General features: G+C 46.8%; 2 protein-coding genes across 16 annotated transcripts in view; one reads left to right on the forward strand and one right to left on the reverse strand.

Moving 5' to 3' along the window:
- Positions 1–24,493, reverse strand: part of DOCK7 (dedicator of cytokinesis 7) — a 101,297-nt gene that overhangs the window by 51,048 nt on the left and 25,756 nt on the right. For all 15 annotated transcript variants that reach the window (XM_072128964.1, XM_072128974.1, XM_072128971.1 and 12 more), the window contains exons 8-14: positions 22,002–22,068; positions 20,965–21,114; positions 20,458–20,538; positions 19,301–19,466; positions 18,508–18,650; positions 17,626–17,719; positions 17,133–17,295 (exon numbers count right to left, since the gene is read on the reverse strand). In XM_072128964.1, coding sequence (XP_071985065.1) covers positions 17,133–17,295; positions 17,626–17,719; positions 18,508–18,650; positions 19,301–19,466; positions 20,458–20,538; positions 20,965–21,114; positions 22,002–22,068 — 864 coding nt within the window. The remainder of the gene's footprint in view (positions 1–17,132; positions 17,296–17,625; positions 17,720–18,507; positions 18,651–19,300; positions 19,467–20,457; positions 20,539–20,964; positions 21,115–22,001; positions 22,069–24,493) is intronic.
- Positions 3,261–11,412, forward strand: ANGPTL3 (angiopoietin like 3). Its single transcript, XM_072126942.1, has 7 exons — positions 3,261–4,292; positions 6,581–6,691; positions 6,891–6,990; positions 7,439–7,552; positions 7,745–7,840; positions 9,117–9,383; positions 10,272–11,412. Exons 1-7 carry the CDS (start codon positions 3,798–3,800, stop codon positions 10,448–10,450), a joined length of 1,362 nt encoding a protein of 453 aa, XP_071983043.1. The 5' UTR covers positions 3,261–3,797; the 3' UTR covers positions 10,451–11,412.

Raw genomic sequence — 24,493 nt, forward strand, 5'->3', positions numbered from 1 at the left:
ATATTGCAACAGTATAGCAACAAAAATATAAAGTTTCGACTTACATACTAATTCAACTTAAGTACAAACCCAAGGAACCTATCTTGTATGTAACCTGGGGACTGCCTGTACTGAACATGAAACACAAACTAAGGCCTCACGCACATGACCGTATGGTCTTTTCTGTTTTGCACATACGGCTTTATAGTGGCAGTAAATACGGGACATATTGCAACAGTATAGCAACAAGTTGCATCGAATCCGTATAAAATACGATGAGCTTGGCATATGATGCATGACTTACTATTGGCCGGCTGACAGAATGCCCCTCCCACTGGTACTGGATACTGCATGTATATACAGCAGCATACGGTGCACAGCCTTATGCAGCACATATTTAGCCCGTATTTTATACATTCCTATTGACTTCTATGGGCCGTACGGAATGGAAATACGGGGGAAAATAGGACATGATCTATAGATAGATATGAGATAGATATGAAATAGATAGATAGGAGATAGATAGGAGATAGATAGATAGATATATAGATGGATAGATGGATAGATGGATAGATGGATAGATGGATAGATGGATAGATGGATAGATGGATGGATAGATGGATAGATGGATAGATATGAAATAGATAGATAGATAGATAGATAGGAGATAGATGGATAGATAGATAGGAGATAGATGGATAGATGGATAGATGGATAGATGGATAGATAGGAGATAGATAGATAGGAGATAGATAGATAGATAGATAGATAGATAGATAGGAGATAGATAGGAGATAGATAGGAGATAGATAGATAGGAGATAGATAGATAGATAGATAGATAGATAGATAGATAGATAGATAGATAGATAGGAGATAGATAGATAGAAGATAGATAGATAGATAGATAGATAGATAGATAGATAGATAGATAGATAGGAGATAGATAGATAGATAGGAGATAGATAGGAGATAGATAGGAGATAGATAGATAGGAGATAGATAGATAGATAGATAGATAGATAGATAGGAGATAGATAGATAGATATATAGGAGATAGATAGATAGATAGATAGATAGATAGATGGATAGATGGATAGATGGATAGATGGATAGATAGATGGATAGATAGGAGATAGATAGATAGATAGATAGATAGGAGATAGATAGATAGATAGATAGATAGATAGATAGGAGATAGATAGATAGGAGATAGATAGATAGATAGATAGGAGATAGATAGATAGGAGATAGATAGATAGGAGATAGATAGATAGGAGATAGATAGATAGGAGATAGATAGATAGATAGATAGGAGATAGATAGATAGGAGATAGATAGATAGGAGATAGATAGATAGGAGATAGATAGATAGGAGATAGATAGATAGGAGATAGATAGATAGATAGATAGATAGATAGATGATAGATAGGAGATAGATAGATAGGAGATAGATAGATAGGAGATAGATAGATAGGAGATAGATAGATAGGAGATAGATAGATAGGAGATAGATAGGAGATAGATAGGAGATAGATAGATAGGAGATAGACTTTCACCAAGCCAAAGAGTCCATCCCAAACCACAGAGCTTTTTACCACCAATTTATATCTCTTTATAGTGCTACTTTTTACAAGTCGATAGATAAATATGAGAGAGATAGACAGAAAGATGTGGGATAGAGGGAAATAAAGGAGACATATAAAAGACAGAGATAGATAGAAGACCGATAGATCTCACAAGGTTTCATTCTTTCAAACACTTCAGGAGAAATCAATTTAATTTCTGCAGAAACAACCACATTCTGATTTAAAAACTGAATTTGTGAGCACAGAATCTGCTGCATGTGAACAGTCCTGTAGTTTAGGAGATGAAGGTGTAGGGAGGGGATGAGCCATCACTTGGGTATCACCATCTGGGATACGACCTTCTTGCAGAATATTCCGAGTCATCCATGAACCTCATAATCTGCAGATCCCACCTACATCTAATCCAGCGCCATCACTATACATAATCCTGCATGTAAACTTTGTGCAACCAACTGTATCCGAGCAAATCGCTGTATCTAATGCTACAATACCAAGAACAGAGCAAATTCCTTCCAAGTGTCCTTGGAAAAGAGAAGAGGGGGGGGGGGGGATTCTTGTTTTCTGTGCAGGGAGTACAAGGGTCAGGTTGTCCCTGCAGACATCATGAAGATGAGGAGAACTGGTTATGTGTTTGGGTTATAACATGAATGAAAAATGTAATTTTTTTACTTTTTCTTCCAGGGGATTGTGTCATCTCCACGTTCCGAAAAAAAAAAAAAGTTGGGCAGAGGTTACATTAGTTCAAGCGTCTTGTTTAATTATCAACCAGTGCGGTGTCTGAGCTTAATCCCTGCCGTCATATATATACAGCTTATAGGAAGGCAGGACCCACACACTCGAGCACAGGAGCTCTCAGGAGCAACAACAAGGTCCTCACGAGGTCCTGAGGAGAAGACAACTGGTCCTCAACAGCTACAACAAGATCTCCAGGAGCAAACAAGAAGAAGATCTCCAGGAGCAAGAAGAAGATCTCCAGGAGCAAACAAGAAGATCTCCAGGAGCAAACAAGAAGATCTCCAGGAGCAAACAAGAAGATCTCCAGGAGCAAACAAGAAGATCTCCAGGAGCAAACAAGAAGAAGATCTCCAGGAGCAAACAAGAAGAAGATCTCCAGGAGCAAACAAGAAGAAGATCTCCAGGAGCAAACAAGAAGAAGATCTCCAGGAGCAAACAAGAAGAAGATCTCCAGGAGCAAACAAGAAGAAGATCTCCAGGAGCAAACAAGAAGATCTCCAGGAGCAAACAAGAAGATCTCCAGGAGCAAACAACAAGATCTCCAGGAGCAAACAAGAAGAAGATCTCCAGGAGCAAACAAGAAGAAGATCTCCAGGAGCAAACAAGAAGAAGATCTCCAGGAGCAAACAAGAAGAAGATCTCCAGGAGCAAACAAGAAGAAGATCTCCAGGAGCAAACAAGAAGAAGATCTCCAGGAGCAAACAAGAAGAAGATCTCCAGGAGCAAACAAGAAGAAGATCTCCAGGAGCAAACAAGAAGAAGATCTCCAGGAGCAAACAAGAAGAAGATCTCCAGGAGCAAACAAGAAGAAGATCTCCAGGAGCAAACAAGAAGAAGATCTCCAGGAGCAAACAAGAAGAAGATCTCCAGGAGCAAACAAGAAGAAGATCTCCAGGAGCAAACAAGAAGAAGATCTCCAGGAGCAACAAGAAGATCTCCAGGAGCAAACAAGAAGAAGATCTCCAGGAGCAAACAAGAAGAAGATCTCCAGGAGCAAACAAGAAGAAGATCTCCAGGAGCAAACAAGAAGAAGATCTCCAGGAGCAAACAAGAAGAAGATCTCCAGGAGCAAACAAGAAGAAGATCTCCAGGAGCAAACAAGAAGAAGATCTCCAGGAGCAAACAAGAAGAAGATCTTCAGGAGCAAACAAGAAGATCTTCAGGAGCAAACAAGAAGATCTTCTGGATCAAACAAGAAGATCTTCTGGATCAAACAAGAAGATCTTCTGGAGCAAACAAGAAGATCTTCAGGAGCAAACAAGAAGATCTCCAGGAGCAAACAAGAAGATCTCCAGGAGCAAACAAGAAGATCTCCAGGAGCAACAAGGAGAAACCAGAAGGTTTTGAGGACCAAACAGAGGATTTTGAGGAGAGACAAGAAAGTCTTGAGGACCAGAGAAATTTGAGGAACAGAAGGAAGGTCCTGAGAAGCTACATAGCGGTCCTCTGCAGGAACAAGGTGGTCATCAGTAGATACCAGGTCTCCAGCAGCAGGATGAAGCCCCTCACCATCTTCCTCCTCCTGCCTCTGGTCTTCTCAGCATCCATAGAGAAGCACGAGGACATCCAGTTTGACTCCATACCCTCCGAAACCAAATCTCGATTCGCCATGCTGGACGACGTTCGGATCTTGGCCAACGGACTCCTGCAGCTTGGCCACGGCCTGAAGGATTTTGTCCACAAGACCAAAGGGCAGATCAATGAGATTTTCCAGAAGCTTAACCTCTTCGACAAGTCCTTCTACGACCTCTCGGAACAGACCAACGAAATCCGGGAGAAGGAAGAGGAGCTCAAGGAGAAGACCTCCAAGTTACAAGAAAACAATGAGGAGCTGAAGAACCTGTCCAGTAAAATCTACTCCCAGATAGAGAATCTCCTGCAGGATAAGGTCCAGCTGCAGGGCAAGATCGTCCGGCTGGAGGACAAGCTCAATCAGATCTCTGAGGGGCATCAGGAGGTCCAGGACCACAAAGAGGTGGCTGCGCTGAAGGTAAGGGACTGCACTTATATGAAGAAAAACTGTTTATATTAGGGAATTACTTGAAGGGAACCTGTCAGCAGGTGTGACCCTCAGACTGCAGCCAGTGTTATGTACTGTCCCTGGAGAGATGCGTTATCAGACCTTTGTGTATGTTGTTAGTAGCAGCAGGACTGTGATATATGGATTTATATTCCAGGATTGTAGCTTCTCAAAGTGCACTTGGAGGGTGTCCTCTCACTGCTGTGCTCTGTGCTCTCTGCAGCCAGTGTTATGTACTGTCCCTGGAGAGATGTGTAATCAGACCTTTGTGTATGTTGTTAGTAGCAGCAGGACTGTGATATATGGATTTATATTCCAGGATTGTAGCTTCTCAAAGTGCACTTGGAGGGTGTCCTCTCACTGCTGTACTCTGTGCAGCCAGTGTTATGTATTGTCCCTGGAGAGATGTGTAATCATACCATTGTGTATGTCATTAGTAGCAGCAGAACTGTGAAATATGCATTTATACTCCAGGACTGTAGCTTCCCCAAGTGCACTGGGGTCATGTCCCGACACTTCTGTGCTCTGTGCTTGCTGTAGCCAGTGTTATGTATTGTCCCTGAGAGATGTGTAATCAGACCTTTGTGTATATTGTTAGTAGCAGCAGGACTGTGATATATGGATTTATATTCCAGGATTGTAGCTTTTCCAAGTACAACGGGGACATGTCCTCACACTGCTGTGCTCTGTACTCTCTGCAGCCAGTGTTAGATATTGTTCCTACAGAAGTGAGGAACCCTACCTTTGTGTATGTTGTAAGTAGCAACAGGTTTGTAGTAGGGACATAAATCCATATTTCACAGCCCTGCTGCTACTATACTAGATACACAGAGGTATGATTACATATCTCTCCACGGACAATACATGACACTAGCTGCAGAGAGCACAGAGCACAGCAGTGTGAGGACACGCCCCCAATGCAGTTGGAGAAGCTACAATCCTGAAATTTAAATCCATGTCACAGTCCTGCTGCTACTAACAGCATACACAAAGGTCTGATTTATTTAGGAATTGTACAATCTGCCTGTAGTCTTTATGTCTGCTGTCACGCCTGCTGACAGGTCCTGTCCATTTCACTGTTTCCAATATCTGCAGAGTATATAGGTCATTCCGCTCTGTAAAATATGCAGCAGAGATTTGGAATTGCCCTTTAAGCGCATTGATCTCGATGGATGTAAACACAATCTGTGGATGGCGACGGCTGCAATTTTTCACGTGATGTAAACAGATCGATCCAGCTCGCTACACGCGACCCGGAATAGTAGAATCTGCCGGGTTCTACAGCTGCTTCACAAGGCAGAGGTGTCATACAGGAGACTGGGAAAGCTGGGTGACAACACAAAGGGAGCTTTAATAGTGGCTTTACTGATTGAACCCAGCTTTCCCGGATACAGATCGAATGGAATTCACTTATGTATATAAGGTTCTTCCCTATGTATATAAGGAGCACATAAAGGGGGCTGGGGGTCCCCTCTAGGGGGTCAAGGTGGGCGACTTTCAGGCTTTTGTAAATACCTGGTCACAAGCCAAGAGGTTCACGTTGTGCCCAGACTTGTAGATTCCAGGGATGTTATCCGGCAGTCTGGATGGATGATCACTGCACATGATCTGCTGTGCCCACATGTAGCTAGTGCCCTCTGTTATCAGCCATACAAGCCCATTTAATGTGACATGCAAGCTACACCCTAATCTGTTCCATCCCGATTGCTACTATGTATCAGTCTGGAGTCCAGGCTGCACTGGATACAATTGTATCAAACCCTCAGCTAAGACCAGGACTAGATGTATAAAGGGTTTTTGTCTCTGAATATAATAAGAGTGGTCACATTCACTGACAGCAAGCGGGAAAGGAAGTTGTATTATAGAATTAAAGGGGCTTATAATGAATATTAGACTATCGGGATCTGACACTTGGGGCCTCCAACAATCAGCTGAATCCGGCACCAGGGTAATTAGAACAGCACCTTTGTGCGTGTAGTGGCCGGTCCAGGTAACTGCTGCTGAGCTGCAGTAACACAGCTTGACCACAGCACAGAGAGAGGCACTGTGCTTCCAGCTCCCTTCTTTCCAAACGGTGGGCTCTAGGTCATCACATATGTAGAAACTGGAAGACCCCTTTAAGTATAGCTTCTGTTTATTACTCCTTAGCTACAGACTATTGTTAGCAAGAGCCAACAAGATGGGAAAATCTACCTGTAAATCTGCATTACACACAAAATGACTATAGTGTGATATATTAAAAAAATGTGTATTTTCAGCAATACGTGGAGCAGCAAGACATGAACATAAAACGTCTTCTGAAAGTAGTCGCTGACCAGAACGTGCAACTTGACTGGCAAAACGGCCAAATAAAGGACCTGGAAGACAAGGTGAGGACCCATCACTTCCATGGAAGACTAGTAATAGAGCGAACAGCACCACCTCGGTCTACAGGCAGCACATGGTACTGCGGCTCAGCTGCATTCACGCCAAAAGAGAGCTGCAATACCAGACACAACCTGCAGACTAGGGGTGGCGCTATTTCAAGAAAAAAAGTAGCCATATTTACAGGGAACCCTTCTCTTCCAGATCGGTAACACCAGCGTCACGGACATTAAGAAGTCTGGAAGCCTTAAGCTTTATGACCCATTCCAAGACAACTCAAGCAACTCCACAGACGATCCCAATGGTAAGGATTTCATAGGGTCACCTAATAAATTGCACAGATATCTGGAAGGATTTGAGAATTCCCCAATGTTTATTCCGTGTAGTGTCCCCTGGGCTTAGTGTTAATTTATCAAAAATTACTTTATCAATAAAGTTCTATAAAAGTTTGTAAAATAATCCTAGTTTGTATCTGCTCTATTTCCGGTTCTTTGGATGCAGCCTGCAGTGTAGAGAATATCTGTATATACACACACGACCCCGGACGTGGTGACCTCCCTGCTTTACACTGCAGGCTGCATACAAAGTGGCCGCAAATGTCGCAAAAAGTAGCAACTTTGCGGAACATTCTATAGTGCTGAGCGGCACTGGGGCCGGATTGGATATTGAGTCAGTAGCTCTGGATTATAACCAGATTATGTGATGGATACGGATGATGTTCATTTTGATGACCTACCTGCTGACTGTTTCAGATCTCCCTCGGGACTGCAGTGACGTGTATAACCAGGGCGAGCGTCTGAGCGGCCTCTACACCATCAGACCCAATAACAGCGCCCCCTTCAGTGTCTACTGCGAATTCACACCAGGTAATATTACACAGATTAAAAATCGGAAAAATACATTGGGAGGTCCAGGACGGTGTAATACTTAAGTTCCCCTGTAGGGGCGCTGCAGGGTGCATGGAGACTTCCTGTGCTGCAGTGCACTGAGCACCACCTGACTATGAACTGGTTCAGATACCGACATTGGTCCTAATTCTGCATCTTTATCCCTTTAAGACGCGGCGTGGACACTTATCCAGAGGAGAACAGATGGATCTGTGGAGTTTAACCAGACGTGGGAGGATTATACCAAAGGCTTCGGTGACCTCCGGGGTAAGTTCACTTTGTAATGTCATATCCCCTGAAAATCCCTCCAAGATAAGTCCTTAACACCGAGGTCAAAGTCTTATTTCTATTACAGGATTGTAGCTTTTCCAAGTGCACAGGGGCATGTCCTCACACTGCTGTGCTCTGTGCTCTCAGTCACTGTTAAGCATTGTCCCTGTTAAGGTGTGCAAGCATACTTTTGTGTACATGTTTTTAGTAGCAGCAGGACTGTGAAATATGGATTTATAGTCCATTATTTTGGCATCTCAAAGTGCACTGGGGATGTGTCCTCACACTGCTGTGCTCTCTGCAGCCAGTGTTAGTATTGCCCCTGTTGAGATATGTAATCCTACTTTTATGTATGTTGCTGGGAGAAACAGGACTGTAAAATATGGATTTATATTTCGGGATTGTACAATCACACTGCTGTGCTCTGTGCGCTGAACTGCTCTACAGCCCTGAGTAAAAGCATTCATTCACAGCAGAGTGGAGAGGCTGGTGAGAAGTTGATTGCAGAGAGCCAAGAGCACAGCAGTGTGAGGACACATCCACAGTGCACTTGGAGAAACAATAATCCTGGAATATAAATCCATATATCACAGTCCTGCTGCTACTAACAATTTACACAAAGGTCTTATGGGCTGCAGTCTGATGGTCACACCTGCTGACAGTGAAGGTAGCCATATTTCTAATCACCCAGCTTTCCCAGGAACAGATAACCCAGGAAAGAGTTGTAATATCAGACTGGCCCCTTTGGGGTATCCTCCTTCAGCCTCCTCCTCCGGATCCCAATATCCGGTGTATAAAGCCGAGTCCTTGTAACGAGCCCCCAATGTGATGCAACCCCCAGAGTGGCTCCATATGATTTCCTATTACTGTACGGATGACCCGCGCGGCGCTCCACGTTGCATCACAGATTCAGGGCAGACGCTCCATCTGCTCCGACAAAAAAATCACATATTTACCTAAAGAGGCCAAAAGCTGACAAAGCCATGGTCCAAGCGGCAGAGCGCCAATCACAGGGGCCGCTGCCCGCTCAGACTACAACGCCTTTGTTTACACTGGTTAATAAATCACCGCACTCAGCCCCAAAACCAACTTATGCAACTGGACTGTACTCGCTGGCACCACACCCGCCAAGCTGGGTCACAACACACCAGAGGGGGGAGGGGGCGACTACCGCGGCACGAGCGTCAGGAGATAAAGGGATCAAGCAAACACTGGGCTTAGAGTATCCCTTTAAGATTCTCCAAGGGATTTATAGTTTCCTCTTATTCTGCAGGTGAATTCTGGCTCGGCCTGAAGAAGATCTTCTCCCTGTCGCAGCAGGCGGACTACATCCTGCACATCGAGCTGCAGGACTGGAAGAACAACCACCGCTACGTGGAATACTTATTCACCCTGGGAAATCAGGACACAAGTTACACCCTGCAGCTGTCCCATCTCCTGGGGAACATCCCCAGCGCTCTGCCCGAATACACACCCCTGCCCTTCTCCACCAGCGACCACCACTCCCAACATCTCAAGTGTCCTGCCGAAACATCATCAGGTAATCGCAGGACGACCTGACACAAGATCTTTTGCCTAATTTTTGCCTCCTTTTAAAAGCTTCTGTTGCAGTTGGAATTTCCTCTCGAGCCCTCGCTGTCCCGGTGTATCCGATCCTATATTATAATTAGTATCTCTATCGTCAGGTGGGGGGGTCTTGGCTTGTAGCAGGGCAGCCCATCTGATAGTAGACAGACTACTCGAAAACAGAAAGAACTAAAGAAGAACTTCCAACTGTGCTGGAGAAACATCTAGAGAAGCTTCCAAGGAGTTGGATCTTTCAGGTCCTCTTTGGTGGCCATATCACCAAATGTCCAATGAGATGGATGTGTTGGATTTTAACAAGTCCGATACTTAGATCCCTAATTAACACAAGGAGATAAGCCTCCAGCAAAAATGGATCCCAGAACCTCTGAACAGATAGACCCAGGTCCAAGACTCTCATCCATGGCCAAAACTAATGCTGGCTCCTTCATCTCTCTGCCCAATGTGTTTTTAGGGGGTTTACACAACTCAGGATCTTGTCTCTTGAGAAGGTCTTCTCTTTGGGTCTTCAAGTTTGTCCCCCATATTCTTCCCTTGTTGGGAGGGGGGGGGGGGGCGGTTATGTTAAAACATGGATTTTGACATTATTTACTGCAGATGTAATGCCAACTTTTTTGTTTGAAAGACTAAATCCATCCAATCCACAATGTAACCATAGTTGGAGGTCACGGTGGATCTTCTTCATGAATCCAATGGAGAAGTTCCAGCACAAATCCTCTACAGAATATCCTTGTCCAGCTATATCATACGCACAATTTAGACTCCAATGATGGTGGAGCAGTAGTGATTTGTGAGCTTTAGGCCATGGTCCTTCTGAAAGTTAACCATATGTTGTTTCTTGCAGGTGGTTGGTGGAAATCCTCGTGCGGAGGAACCAACCTGAACGGAAGGTACAGATCGAGGGTAAAAGCAGAGAGACGCAGAGGACAAGGCCTGTCCTGGAAACCAGAGAAAGGCAAAATGTACTCTCTGAGGTCCACCAAGATGATGCTCTACCGCACGGAGCTGGAGAACTTTGACTAGTGGGAAGGGTTTGGGATGGTTTGCATGAGAGACAATTTGGCCAAGAGGAGCAGACCACCCAGGACCATACCAAGTGACCGACATCCCACCAAGGACTGCTGAGTTCATCTGATTCCACAAAGTTGGGGCATAACAACATCAAACATGGCTGATCCAATGAAAACCTAGACCCATCATTATGAATCTTAAGCCATGGAACAACCACATCCATGGAAACCTCCCACTCCGATAAGGAGGACTATGATTATGGTAGTGGGAAAGCGACTCAACGCTTACATAGTCCTCCAAGTCTAATCTAATATCTTCTCATCATGTTGATCCTGAAGAAGGGGAAAAAACTAAATAATTTTTTTACTGTATAAACTAACGCACAAACCAAACCTAAGCAAAACTAACTCTGGTAGCGGCTACCTGGCATTATCTGAGGTCTGAGTATGAAAACATAGGACACAATGTTCATGTGAAGTAGACCCCAAATATAGAAAATATTCTAGAGCCTGACCCCTTTTTATATATATGTATGTATGTAAGCTATATTTAGGATGGTTACCGGCCTCATGTGGGGATCAGTCACTACATCCGATGTCTTGAAGGAATTTGGGTGGTTCCAGACTCCTGATTCACCGGTACTGGGGTAGAATTGGTCCAGGTCACATTCTGTCCTTGATGTGGGACGCGGCGTACGTTCAGTAGTTGGAAATATTTAAAAGGTCCTTAGGGTAGTGAAGGAGTCCTGTCCGTCCCCTGTATTTATAAGTAGAGTCCAGCGCAGCCACGAGCCGCGCGATCACTGGGTCATATTGACTCCTGTACTGTATTATAAGAGCCGCAGCTTCTGTACACACCGGACACTCACATCTTCATCCGGCTTCTTTTTTTATCTTATATTGTAACATTATTATTACATTCTTTGTGAGATTTTTTAATATGTTTTGTGATAATAAAGATGAAGGCAAGAAACATTTCCATCTAATAATTCTGCATCTCAGTCCTTCCTCTTCCCAGCTCGCCTCCCCGACGCCTCTTCCTAGCTCGCCTCCCCGACGCCTCTTCCCAGCTCGCCTCCCCGACGCCTCTTCCTAGCTCGCCTCCCCGACGCCTCTTCCCAGCTCGCCTCCCCGACGCCTCTTCCCAGCTCACCTCCCCGACGCCTCTATCCACCTACATTGCAGCTCATTGCTCCAACTGACTCTACTCTCAAAATCCTCCCGTTGCCTCTTCTCCATGGAACCCCCCCCCCCTCCTGCCGGCTCTAAGCCCGGAGCCTCCCCTCTCGCCGACTCTAAGCCCGGAGCCTCCCCTCTCGCCGACTCTAAGCCCGGAGCCCCCCCTCTCGCCGACTCTAAGCCCGGAGCCTCCCCTCTCGCCGACTCTAAGCCCGGAGCCCCCTCTCGCCGACTCTAAGCCCGGAGCCCCCCCTCTCGCCGACTCTAAGCCCGGAGCCCCCCCTCTCGCCGACTCTAAGCCCGGAGCCCCCCCTCTCGCCGACTCTAAGCCCGGAGCCCCCCCTCTCGCCGGCTCTAAGGCCGGAGCCCTCCCTCTCGTCGGCTCTAAGCCCGGAGGCCCCCCCTCTCGCCGGCTCTAAGCCCGGAGGCCCCCCCTCTCGCCGACTCTAAGCCCGGAACCCCTCTCGCCGACTCTGCGCCCCGCACCCCTCTCGCCGACTCTGCGCCCCGCACCCCTCTCGCCGACTCTGCGCCCCGCACCCCTCTCGCCGACTCTGCGCCCCGCACCCCTCTCGCCGACTCTGCGCCCCGCACCCCTCTCGCCGAATCTGCGCCCCGCACCCCTCTCGCCGAATCTGCGCCCCGCACCCCTCTCGCCGAATCTGCGCCCCGCACCCCTCTCGCCGACTCTGCGCCCCGCACCCCTCTCGCCGACTCTGCGCCCCGCACCCCTCTCGCCGACTCTGCGCCCCGCACCCCTCTCGCCGACTCTGCGCCCCGCACCCCCTCGCCGCCTCTGCGCCCCGCACCCCCTCGCCGCCTCTGCGCCCCGGACCCTTATGCCATCCCTTGAATATCTCTCTCCGTCACACACAACTCTGCTGCTTTATCCATTAGATGACTTTGTGTTACGCCAAAACAAACAGCCTGGATCCAGCTGTGACACAGCGCGCCGTGACCGTAGTGCTCGCTACGGAGGGATCATTTCTAGGTGAAAGGGGAATAGCGCTGCTTGTTATGGAATTATTCATAGACGACCTTGTCAGACTCTTAGGGAGAAAACAACAGGTTTCTTGGAAATCCCCAGGAATCTAAAAATAGAGCTGAGCAAGCAAAAGAAAAATACCGAAACCTTCCGTACGCGCCACATGTACCACAACGGACTGGAAGCAGATGTATCACAGGACAAAGTATGAAAATGTCACGATACAGGAGCCCTGAATTCAGGACATTCCCACCGACATAGTAAGGACACTGAACATGCAAAACCAATAACGATAACACAAATTTCCATAATGCACAATGCTTCTGCTTGCTGTCAGTGAATGAAAACCTCTGCTTACACATTAAACACATCTGTAATGATCTTACTTCTTAAAGCTGAGGATTTGTTACAATGTTACAATTAGACTCTCCTGAGTGATCAGTGCAGCCTGGACTACAGAATGATACATTTTTTACTCACCAAGTATACAGAGTAACAAAATCTAGAATATAATTAGGTCACAGGGTCTAGACTGGGTAAAATAGCGCCCCAAGTGCCCCATGTTAGTGCCCGGGTGACTGGTGGTCGAACATGGGACACCAGGAGAGGCATCTGCTCCAGTAATTGAGTAATAGAGATGGTGCCGCCCCGATGTTTGTCTTTGGGATTGGCCCCGCGACCCGGACACATTGCCGGATAACTGCCCCCTGTCAATCATAGCCAAGACGCGTTACTACAAGTGTAAATTTGCTGGATTGTAGATTGCAGTATGAACATCAGGTCCGCTCATCTTTACTTGTGTTAGCTCGGGGGTCCGAAGACTAGGACCACCAGCGATCAGACACTAACTCCGTATTCTGTGATCCTGTAATCTCCAAAGTGAGAAACTCCCTATTATAACTTATTAGCATAAAGTGAACATCCAATTTAAAGAATAAGTCCCCAAAAGTTGTGTTTCCCTTGTATAATCTGCAGATGAATCCACATGTCCACCTCCAATAGCAAAAACATAGGTCACACTCCCCCCTTTATTGATGATCTGGCAAAGTCATGCAACTCAATGAGGCCGAGCTGCAATACCAAGACTGGCCACTATTCAATATATGGCGCCCTGCTCGGTTGTTCCTTCCGCTCTGCTGGACCCCATTCTTCTGATCAGTGGGGGTCCCAATGGTGAGATCCATACTGATCAGATAATTTCCCATCATGTGATTATTAATACAACATTGGAAACCACCATTACAGGGGTCAATATTAGATTGCCGGGGGTCCAGGACCCTGCACTACTGCAGAGCACCTACTGGGGGCCACTTTCTTCTCCCCAGACCTGTGGCTTCATACAGACCAGCTGTGTGACTCTCAGTGTGAATGGGACTGGGCTGCAATACCAATACTGGCCACTATGCAATGTGCGGCGCTGTGCACTGTGAAGAAACAGCAACATTCATCTCAATGTTACGGTTGTTCTGTATAGGAGGTTCTGGACCCCTGCTGGTCCGATATTGATCTCCAAGGACATCAATATCCCAGTCCCCTAAAAGCGGATGAGTCTCCCGCTGCCTCCTTCCGGCTCTTATGAAGTATTTGCTTTGGTTAATAATATCCGGCGAGTGTTTTTGCAGTTTTATGGAAAGTAATGTGATGATCTTTACTTAGCGCCCGCGCAGGATCATCAGCGTCTGACTTATAATGGATGGAAACTCCTTTAAAAGTCTTTGTTTCCAGAAGGAATCGCAGCCGGCGAGCGCATAACGGCGCAGGTAAATATGTTTCCCCCCATAACTCACGTCTCCCAGCGCTCATCAGCCGGGACGGCGCCCCCCGGAGACGACTACAGGAGAGGCGACACTAATTACCTTGTCATATTGATTACACTCTCCGATTTCTTGTAACCTTCAAAGAAAATGTCAAGTCGTCTCAGGGGCCGAAATCACGAGTCTACAGCGGCCCCGAAACTAGAGGTTGTACAGAGGAGAGCGGCCCGAAACTAACAGCGGCGCGGAGGAGAGCGAGACCGCAATACGGGAATCATAAACATCTGCCGAATGTTACATATAATGGGATAGGAGAGAGCGAAGTGTCATATGGAGCCGGAACAACAAATAGAACAAACAGTAACAAGATGTCACCTAATATTATTAATCTCATGTATTATATCCCAGAGCTGCACTCACTATTCTGCTGCTGGTGCAGTCACTGTGTACATACATGACATTACTTATCCTGTACTGATCCTGAGTTTCATCCTGTATTATACCCCAGAGCTGCACTCACTATTCTGCTGCTGGTGCAGTCACTGTGTACATACATGACATTACTTATCCTGTACTGATCCTGAGTTACATCCTGTATTATACCCCAGAGCTGCACTCACTATTCTGCTGCTGGTGCAGTCACTGTGTACATACATGACATTACTTATCCTGTACTGATCCTGAGTTACATCCTGTATTATATCCCAGAGCTGCACTCACTATTCTGCTGCTGGTGCCGTCACTGTGTACATACATGACATTACTTATCCTGTACTGATCCTGAGTTACATCCTGTATTATACTCCAGAGCTACACTCACTATTCTGCTGCTGGTGCAGTCACTGTGTACATACATGACATTACTTATCCTGTACTGATCCTGAGTTACATCCTGTATTATACCCCAGAGCTGCACTCACTATTCTGCTGCTGGTGCAGTCACTGTGTACATACATGACATTACTTATCCTGTACTGATCCTGAGTTACATCCTGTATTATACTCCAGAGCTGCACTCACTATTCTGCTGCTGGTGCAGTCACTGTGTACATACATGACATTACTTATCCTGTACTGATCCTGAGTTACATCCTGTATTATACTCCAGAGCTGCACTCACTATTCTGCTGCTGGTGCAGTCACTGTGTACATACATGACATTACTTATCCTTTACTGATCCTGAGTTACATCCTGTATTATACCCCAGAGCTGCACTCACTATTCTGCTGCTGGTGCCGTCACTGTGTACATACATGACATTACTTATCCTGTACTGATCCTGAGTTACATCCTGTATTATACCCCAGAGCTGCACTCACTATTCTGCTGCTGGTGCAGTCACTGTGTACATACATGACATTACTTATCCTGTACTGATCCTGAGTTACATCCTGTATTATACTCCAGAGCTGCACTCACTATTCTGCTGCTGGTGCAGTCACTGTGTACATACATGACATTACTTATCCTGTACTGATCCTGAGTTACATCCTGTATTATACTCCAGAGCTGCACTCACTATTCTGCTGCTGGTGCAGTCACTGTGTACATACATGACATTACTTATCCTGTACTGATCCTGAGTTACATCCTGTATTATACTCCAGAGCTGCACTCACTATTCTGCTGCTGGTGCAGTCACTATGTACATACATGACATTACTTATCCTGTACTGATCCTGAGTTACATCCTGTATTATACCCCAGAGCTGCACTCACTATTCTGCTGCTGGTGCAGTCACTGTGTACATACATGACATTACTTATCCTGTACTGATCCTGAGTTACATCCTGTATTATACCCCAGAGCTGCACTCACTATTCTGCTGCTGGTGCAGTCACTGTGTACATACATGACATTACTTATCCTGTACTGATCCTGAGTTACATCCTGTATTATACTCCAGAGCTGCACTCACTATTCTGCTGCTGGTGCAGTCACTGTGTACATACATGACATTACTTATCCTGTACTGATCCTGAGTTACATCCTGTATTATACCCCAGAGCTGCACTCACTATTCTGCTGCTGGTGCCGTCACTGTGTACATACATGACATTACTTATCCTGTACTGATCCTGAGTTACATCCTGTATTATACTCCAGAGCTGCACTCACTATTCTGCTGCTGGTGCAGTCACTGTGTACATACATGACATTACTTATCCTGTACTGATCCTGAGTTACATCCTGTATTATACCCCAGAGCTGCACTCACTATTCTGCTGCTGGTGCAGTCACTGTGTACATACATGACATTACTTATCCTGTACTGATCCTGAGTTACATCCTGTATTATACCCCAGAGCTGCACTCACTATTCTGCTGCTGGTGCAGTCACTGTGTACATACATGACATTACTTATCCTGTACTGATCCTGAGTTACATCCTGTATTATACCCCAGAGCTGCACTCACTATACTGCTGCTGGTGCAGTCACTGTGTACATACATGACATTACTTATCCTGTACTGATCCTGAGTTACATCCTGTATTATACCCCAGAGCTGCACTCACTATTCTGCTGCTGGTGCAGTCACTGTGTACATACATGACATTACTTATCCTGTACTGATCCTGAGTTACATCCTGTATTATACACCAGAGCTGCACTCACTATTCTGCTGCTGGTGCAGTCACTGTGTACATACATGACCTTACTTATCCAGTATTATACTCCGGAGCTGCGCTCGCAGGTCTATTACAGGACATTACAGATCTCCTCTGCACACAATCGTTGAGGTTAATAATTTGATAAATGTCTTGTACTGTACCTGTAGGTCGTGTTGGGGACATAGACGTCTCTTGCAGGGAATTCCAGGATCTCTCGTGTTGGCCGCACTCTGCTGTCTGGATAAGGTTTCACTTGTAACAGTTCGGGGGTCAGACAATAATTGGGGTTTTCTGGGGCCGGTGAAATGTCAATCTTCAGCTGAGCTGTAAAATAGGGAGAATTCGGTGTCATTATATGAGAAATCAAGATCATTGCAATTCATCTCCAGCAAAAAAAAAAGTTTCTATTCTATGACAGGAAGCAGAGATAGGGACCATAATAAAGACTGAGCCACAAGTTGCAAAACTCCATTACGCAATGATGTAACTTTATTAAAACCGTCTGTGCAGCGAGCGGCTGATGTAACCCGGCAGTGTACAAGGACAGTGTGTGCGCTCGGCGCTGTGCACGTGCAGGACATGAGCCGCTGCACGCAGGAGGATGGCGGCTGCTGACCTTCACCCCGTGTGTATGAGGACGTAGGGAATCCTTACCAGTGATGGGACGCAGTCTTCTTAAAACAGAAGACGGTCTCCTCATATCAGCCAGGAATTTATACAGATCCTCATCGCTCAAGCGGTCACCTTCCTAGAGGAAAGAAGGAGAAGTACACATGAAATATCAACAGGAGAGGGAACCTGTCAGCAGGTGTGACCATACAAACTGCAGCCAGTGCTATGTATTGTCCCTGGAGAGATGTGTATGTTAGTAGCAGCAGGACTGTGATATATGGATTTATATTGCAGGATTGTAGATTATCACAGTGAACTGGGAGAAGGGGGGGTGTCCTCACACTGCTGTGCTCTGCGCTCTCTGCAGCCAGTGTTATGTATTGTCCTTAGACAGATGTGTAATCCTACATTTGTGTATGTTAGTAGCAGCAGGACTGTGATATATGGATTTATATTCCAGGATTGTAGCTTATCCAAGTGCACTGGGAGCATGTCCTCACCCTGCTGTGCTCTGTGCATTCCTCTGATGATCCACTGCCCCCCTTGTCTCCCCTGAATACTAGCTGTAGCTCATTTATAGTTTGATTACAGATAAAGTATAGTTTAAGCAGGATGGGGGGGGTGTGGAGTAGTAAAGAGCTAAGAGCACAGCAGTGTGAGGATACAATCCTGGAATATAGATTCATGTATTTGCTGATATACATAAGGTATAATGAAACAAATCTCCAAGGACATATTTATGGATTGTCTATGCTTACACAGCGGATGGTACTGGAAGCACACAGCGCCATCCACCATATAGTGGCCTCGGACGTGTACTGCAGCCTCAGCTCTGAGTCACTTGAGGTTATGGTGGTCCTATACATCACACAGCGGCATATATCATGCACCGAGCCCTCGCTCTGAATATCCGCGGCTCCTCACCTGCTTGAAGAAGTTGGTGACGGTCAGTGTGGCGGGTCTGAAGCTGCTCAGGTTACAGGACTCGTCTCCGCTGGTGGTCCGCTCCAAGGACCTCCGACCAACAATGCTGGAATTCCGACGTTCGGACCAGGAGCCTTTCCGTTCTACAGAGAGAAGAGAAATTGGTCGGGTTCATCATGTCCCTTAATGATCTCGGGGACACAAGGATAAAAACCTCAAACCTGCGCTAATCACAGATGTAATGCTATACGAAAGGCGATCGGAGCCTTTACATTAACTTAACAGCAAACATCCCTGAATGTGGACCTGCAGGTTCAGAGACCCCTCCATATAGAGCAGCAGGATCAGACATCAGTGGGTGCCCCCCCCCCTCCTGGACCTTCATATAGAGCAACAGGATTAGGGGTAAGTGGGCATCAATAGACTTATAACAGTCTCTGGGAGTATATAACCACCTCGGGGGTATACAACAGTCGCTGGGGGATATAATGTGGTGCAGTGAATGTTTCTACAGTAGAAGTACATGACAGCTCCGGGATGAGACGTCTACACTTATTATTCGTTAATAACTCCTGTTATACTATTACACACATTGTTCTGCAGAGGAGCTGCGTGCACAATACTTCATGGAAAGAAAGAGGAAGTTCAGGCTGCAGTGGAGACAGGACACGGGGGGAGTAAAGTACTTAAAGTTCAGTAATAACTTGTGTGTTCCCAATAATGGATGGTCTTTGTACAATTCCCTCCTCCGCCAACCTTTCGGCAGCCGGGTATAAAGCTGCCAGTGTAATACCTCCAGGTCCTATTTCCAGCTCGGTGGAGTCGCGCTCCAGGCTCCCGGCGCTGCTCACGATGTTCATGAGATGAATGGCCGTCCATGCAAAGGGCATGCGATACCTCCCCAGCCGCTGGCAGAACAGCTCGCTCTGACTCCGCAGCTTCTCCAGCTTCTCCTTATTCTGGAATATACAATCACCACCGGGATTACAGCCATTCCTGCGCCCATCCCACAGATACTACATGAAATGCGCAGGGGTCCTGCACCCGCCTCTGCCACTACAGGAGGAAGTTTCTCTGAATAGATAGAGAATGGAACCATAGGAAAGCATTATAGTAGTAGTTGGATAACTGCTCTGGAGGGGTAACGTGGCAGCAGGCGCCGGACCGGAAGGGCAACGTGGCAGCGGGCGCCGGACCGGAGGGGCACCGTGGCAGCGGGCGTTGGACCGTAGGGGCCCCATGGCAGCGGGCGCCAGACCGGAGGGGCCCCATGGCAGCGGGCGCCAGACCGGAGGGGCCCCATGGCAGCGGGCGCCAGACCGGAGGGGCCCCATGGCAGCGGGCGCCAGACCGGAGGGGCCCCATGGCAGCGGGCGCCAGACCGGAGGGGCACCAAGGCAGCGGGCGCCGGACCGGAGGGGCACCAAGGCAGCGGGCGCCGGACCGGAGGGGCACCAAGGCAGCGGGCGCCGGACCAGAGGGGCACCAAGGCAGCGGGCGCCGGACCAGAGGGGCACCAAGGCAGCGGGCGCCGGACCAGAGGGGCACCAAGGCAGCGGGCGCCGGACCAGAGGGGCACCAAGGCAGCGGGCGCCGGACCAGAGGGGCACCAAGGCAGCGGGCGCCGGACCAGAGGGGCACCAAGGCAGCGGGCGCCGGACCAGAGGGGCACCAAGGCAGCGGGCGCCGGACCAGAGGGGCACCAAGGCAGCGGGCGCCGGACCAGAGGGGCACCAAGGCAGCGGGCGCCGGACCAGAGGGGCACCAAGGCAGCGGGCGCCGGACCAGAGGGGCACCAAGGCAGCGGCCGCTGGACCAGAGGGGCATCATGGCAGCGGGCGCCGGACCAGAGGGTGCTGCTTCAATAGGGTAACCTTGTGGTTTTCACAGTTTGAACTATCTAGTGCACAGCAGATTCATTACAAGTATAATGAATTATGGGTCACTCACCTTTGTTGTATCGGCTTCCTTATAGATCATATAGGGCTCGGCACACTCCCCTATGTCTCCCTGCTGCAGGACCTTCTCCAGCTGGAAAGGAGTTATGTGAATTATTAATAGTAAGAATTTAGCACATTAAAGCCAACAGTGAGGCATGGAAGAGGTTAAAATATTCTCCAACTTTCAAATATTCTCTATTTTCATCACTTTGTCACAAGATCTTTGCTTTCAGTGACTAAAAATAATCTCTAATGTTTGTTACAATGTATCAGCAAAAGAAACATATAAGCCAGAATAAAGTGGATCCATTACATGACTTCTCCCACCAAGTTCTGTTCATTAATATTTGTGGAATTGAAAAAGAAAAACCAACCCTTGTAAGTTCAGAATACAAAGTTGTGAATGTAGTCTGTTACTATGGAAACAGTTTGTTCCAGTTTGTAGTTTTTATCCCCTATGAAGCACAGAATGGGTCAGAAAGTTGCAGAACTTTTTTTCTGAAATAAATCAACTCACCTTAATAACCAGGAAGACGTCTTGGGAGGGGTAAGTGATGGAAAAAATGGCGGACCGAGCCAAGGTGCTGATGGCGGCCGGGGTGACGTACGGACGCAACATTCCTTTTATTTGCTCGGAATTTAGATCAAAGTAGAAGTTTTCTGAAATCTGGAAAATTCATTAAAAAACATGAGTAATTAACTTAATTCCACAAATGAGATATTAGGGAGATTTTGCTTTTAGAAAATGTTTTGGGTTGTTACGTCCCCTGTGTGTAGGATATTGGGGGTAGATCCGTGTGTATGAGGGGGGTATGGTAAAGGGTTGTCCATAGAGGCAGGTCCCTCGGATACAAGGCGAGTCAGGTCAGTCAGGAGATGGATAGAAGAGGCACTGAGTGAATGGGAGATCAGTCAGCAGCTCCTTATAATAAGTCGTTGTTAGTTCAGCAATTCTCTTATGTGAGCAGAGAAGAGTCATATTTGCCTGAGATGAGTCAGGCTGAGAGGCATCACGTTAAATTCCTAGATCTCAGCTAGAACAATGCTTCTGGTATCAGGATAAATTAAATCATTGTCTCTTTCAGATCCCATTAGGATCGTGGTTCTGTGAGCTACAGAACTGCAGATACAATGGGCCACATTTATTAGTACTAGTGCAGCCTGTGGAGTGTGCACCGGATTCATCCGCAAGAGAAAATTATTGTCTATAAACTGATACAGACACGATGGTTCTAGCTGCTACAGAACCCAAGACATAATGTAGATGTCAACATTGTAACTGCCAAGCAGCCTCTGAGCGGGACTCATCTCTGACAAATATGACTCTTCTCTGCTCCTTGTCACATGACTTTGGAGGAGATTTTTTTTTTTAATAGGTAAATTAATCAAATCATTCAAAATCAGAGGGAATTCTAGAAAGGACATTTTATCCACCCCCTGAGAGGGCTGGGAGTTTCATGGGGTACAATCTGGTGAGGGATCCCTTTAAGCCTCCAGGGGTGGTAATTCATCTGAAGGACACATTGTATACGGCCCAGAACCTTCTCTACTCACCTTCTTCTTCTCCTTGGCATCGTATAAAGCCAAACTTGCAAAAATTGGTTCAATTTCGATTTCAAATCTGAAAAACAGTTAAACATTTTATCGGTGAAAACATAAATAACAAAAGAAAGAACATGAGCGAACAACCAATCACAAGGTGCGAGAACACTGATACAATGTAATGTCTGGACCACGGGACCCTCACCAGCTGCTTCACCACCAGAGACCAGAGAGAAAGACTCCAAGGATACAGCAAGGCCCGCATCTTCCCTGCTACAGGATCCTGGGGGCTACTATACAGGGTATAGTAATATATATATATATATATATATATATATATATATATATATATCCAGTAATATGGGGGGGGGGGCCCGGGCATGAATCTTATATACCATCAATAATTAATAATAATATCAGAATCCATCCTGATAAACCAGGGAACATTACTTCTAGATCCAGACACCGGGACTGTGGGATCTTCTTATATCTGTTATCCACCTTCTCCTGCCTTGTAAAATCAACTTTTATCATTATGCAAATGAGCAAGAAGGATTCTGGGTGTTACCAGATCCCATCCGTGCTGTGGCTTCACAGGCTGTGACACTGTGTAGTAGCACTTCCCCCTCCCACTGTGAGAGATTAAATCAGGAAGATAGAGGGGGAAGTGCTGAGGGAGTAGGGGTAGGTGAGATAGTGTGAACTACAGCATAGAGGGGGGGTCTGGGAAACCCCCAGTATGAATTTTAAAGTTGATACTGTGCGCAATCTCCCTGCTTCCTCAGCACTTCTCTCCTTCTGCCTGATCTAATGTCACACAATGGAGGGGGGAGTGCTCCTGCTCAGTGTAACAGCCTCTGAAGCTACAGCATGGAGGGGCTTTGGCAACACCCCCACAAGCCCTTCAGGCTTGTCAACATAATTTTAAAAGCTGATTTTAGAAGAAAAAAAAGGCCATGGATAACAAATATAAGAAGATCCCACAGTCCCGGTGCCCGGATCTATGAGTCATGTCCGTGGTTTATCAGGATGGATTGTGATGGGAGATTTCCTCTAAAAGGAAAAATCTACTTCATGGAATAATACATGGTGCAGGGTATGAAAAGAGGAGGATTCATTGTATTCCTAGAACCTGAAGTCTTGTTCCTCCCTCCAGGCCCTGCACAAGGTCTAAGCTGTGACTGGAGTGTCCCTTTAAGGGCTTGACCTAAAACAGAAGGGAAGGAGGATTGTAGTCCATGTAGTCTATAAATAATGTAATATTCTGGCTCCCTCTAGTGACCACTTAGCGGCACTGCAGCGCTGCCCTGGATCCTGGACACAGGTTTCATCCATACATCAATGTATCGTAATATTATATAAAAGTAACTTCTAGGATACAAGAAAAATTGTGAATTTCTAACAAAAAAAATTAAAAAAAATTGCACCCAGAGCCCAGGACCCCTCCCCCCTCCAGGTTACGGATGATATTGCGTCCCACGTTACATTTACGTATTTGACTTTATATGAAACAAGATCCCGGCTCATAACAGGGGAAAGTCGTTCTGGGTAAATGTGGTTGGTAAATGACATAAAACTAATAAGACACAAGCGCAGGAGCAATAACCAACGTCCGAGCGCCGCCGCCCCTCCCCCGCGGCTACGTGGAATGTGGCCGCTCATATAAAGAGGATTATTAGAGGAAGCGGCCCCCGGGGGTCCTGATGCAGATTACGGCTAATAAAAAGGAAAGACATTAATATTAATGAGGGAAGGAAATCAGAAATCACCTCCCCGGGCAAGAGACTGGAGCCCCCTGTGACGTCCCCGGAGCCCCGAGGACGAGACGCGGCGCAACATCCCAGAATATCTCTAGAAAAACCTACAATAATCAAGAGATCCTGTAGATCAGATCTATCAATCGCCTCCTTGAAATAAGATGCTTGATGTAAATAAAACCTAATTAAATAATAATTAAAAAAAAAAAATCTTCTGCCGTTTTGTGTACGCAGCTCCTCTAGGTCTCCATAGTATCAGACTACACATTACCGTACATATTGGGGCAGATTTACTTACCCGGTCCATTCGCGATCCAGCGTTGCGTTCTCTGCAGTGGATTCAGTGTCCGGCCGGGATTCATTAAGGTAGTTCCTCCGACGTCCACCAGGTGGCGCTGCTGCGCTGAAGTTCCCCAGAATGCACTCAAGTTCACCGGCCTGGTGAAGGTAAGCGCGAGCCCTGCGACCCTTTTTTTTTTAATGCGGCGGTTTTTCCGAATCCGTCGGGTTTTCATTCGGCCACGCACCCCGATTTCTGTCCCGTGCATGCCGGCGCCGATGCGACACAATCCGATCGCGTGCGCCAAAATCCCGGGGCAATTCAGGGAAAATCGGCGCAAATCGGAAATATTTGGGCAACACGTCGGGAAAACGTAAATCGGGCCCTTAGTAAATGTCCCCCATTACGTTCTCCCTTCTCGTTAGGCCCAGTGACTCCTGCTAATGTACATCATGTGGGACAGAAGG

This window comes from Engystomops pustulosus, chromosome 10 (genome assembly GCF_040894005.1).
Source record: "Engystomops pustulosus chromosome 10, aEngPut4.maternal, whole genome shotgun sequence".
In the NCBI taxonomy this organism is placed as follows: domain Eukaryota; kingdom Metazoa; phylum Chordata; class Amphibia; order Anura; family Leptodactylidae; genus Engystomops; species Engystomops pustulosus.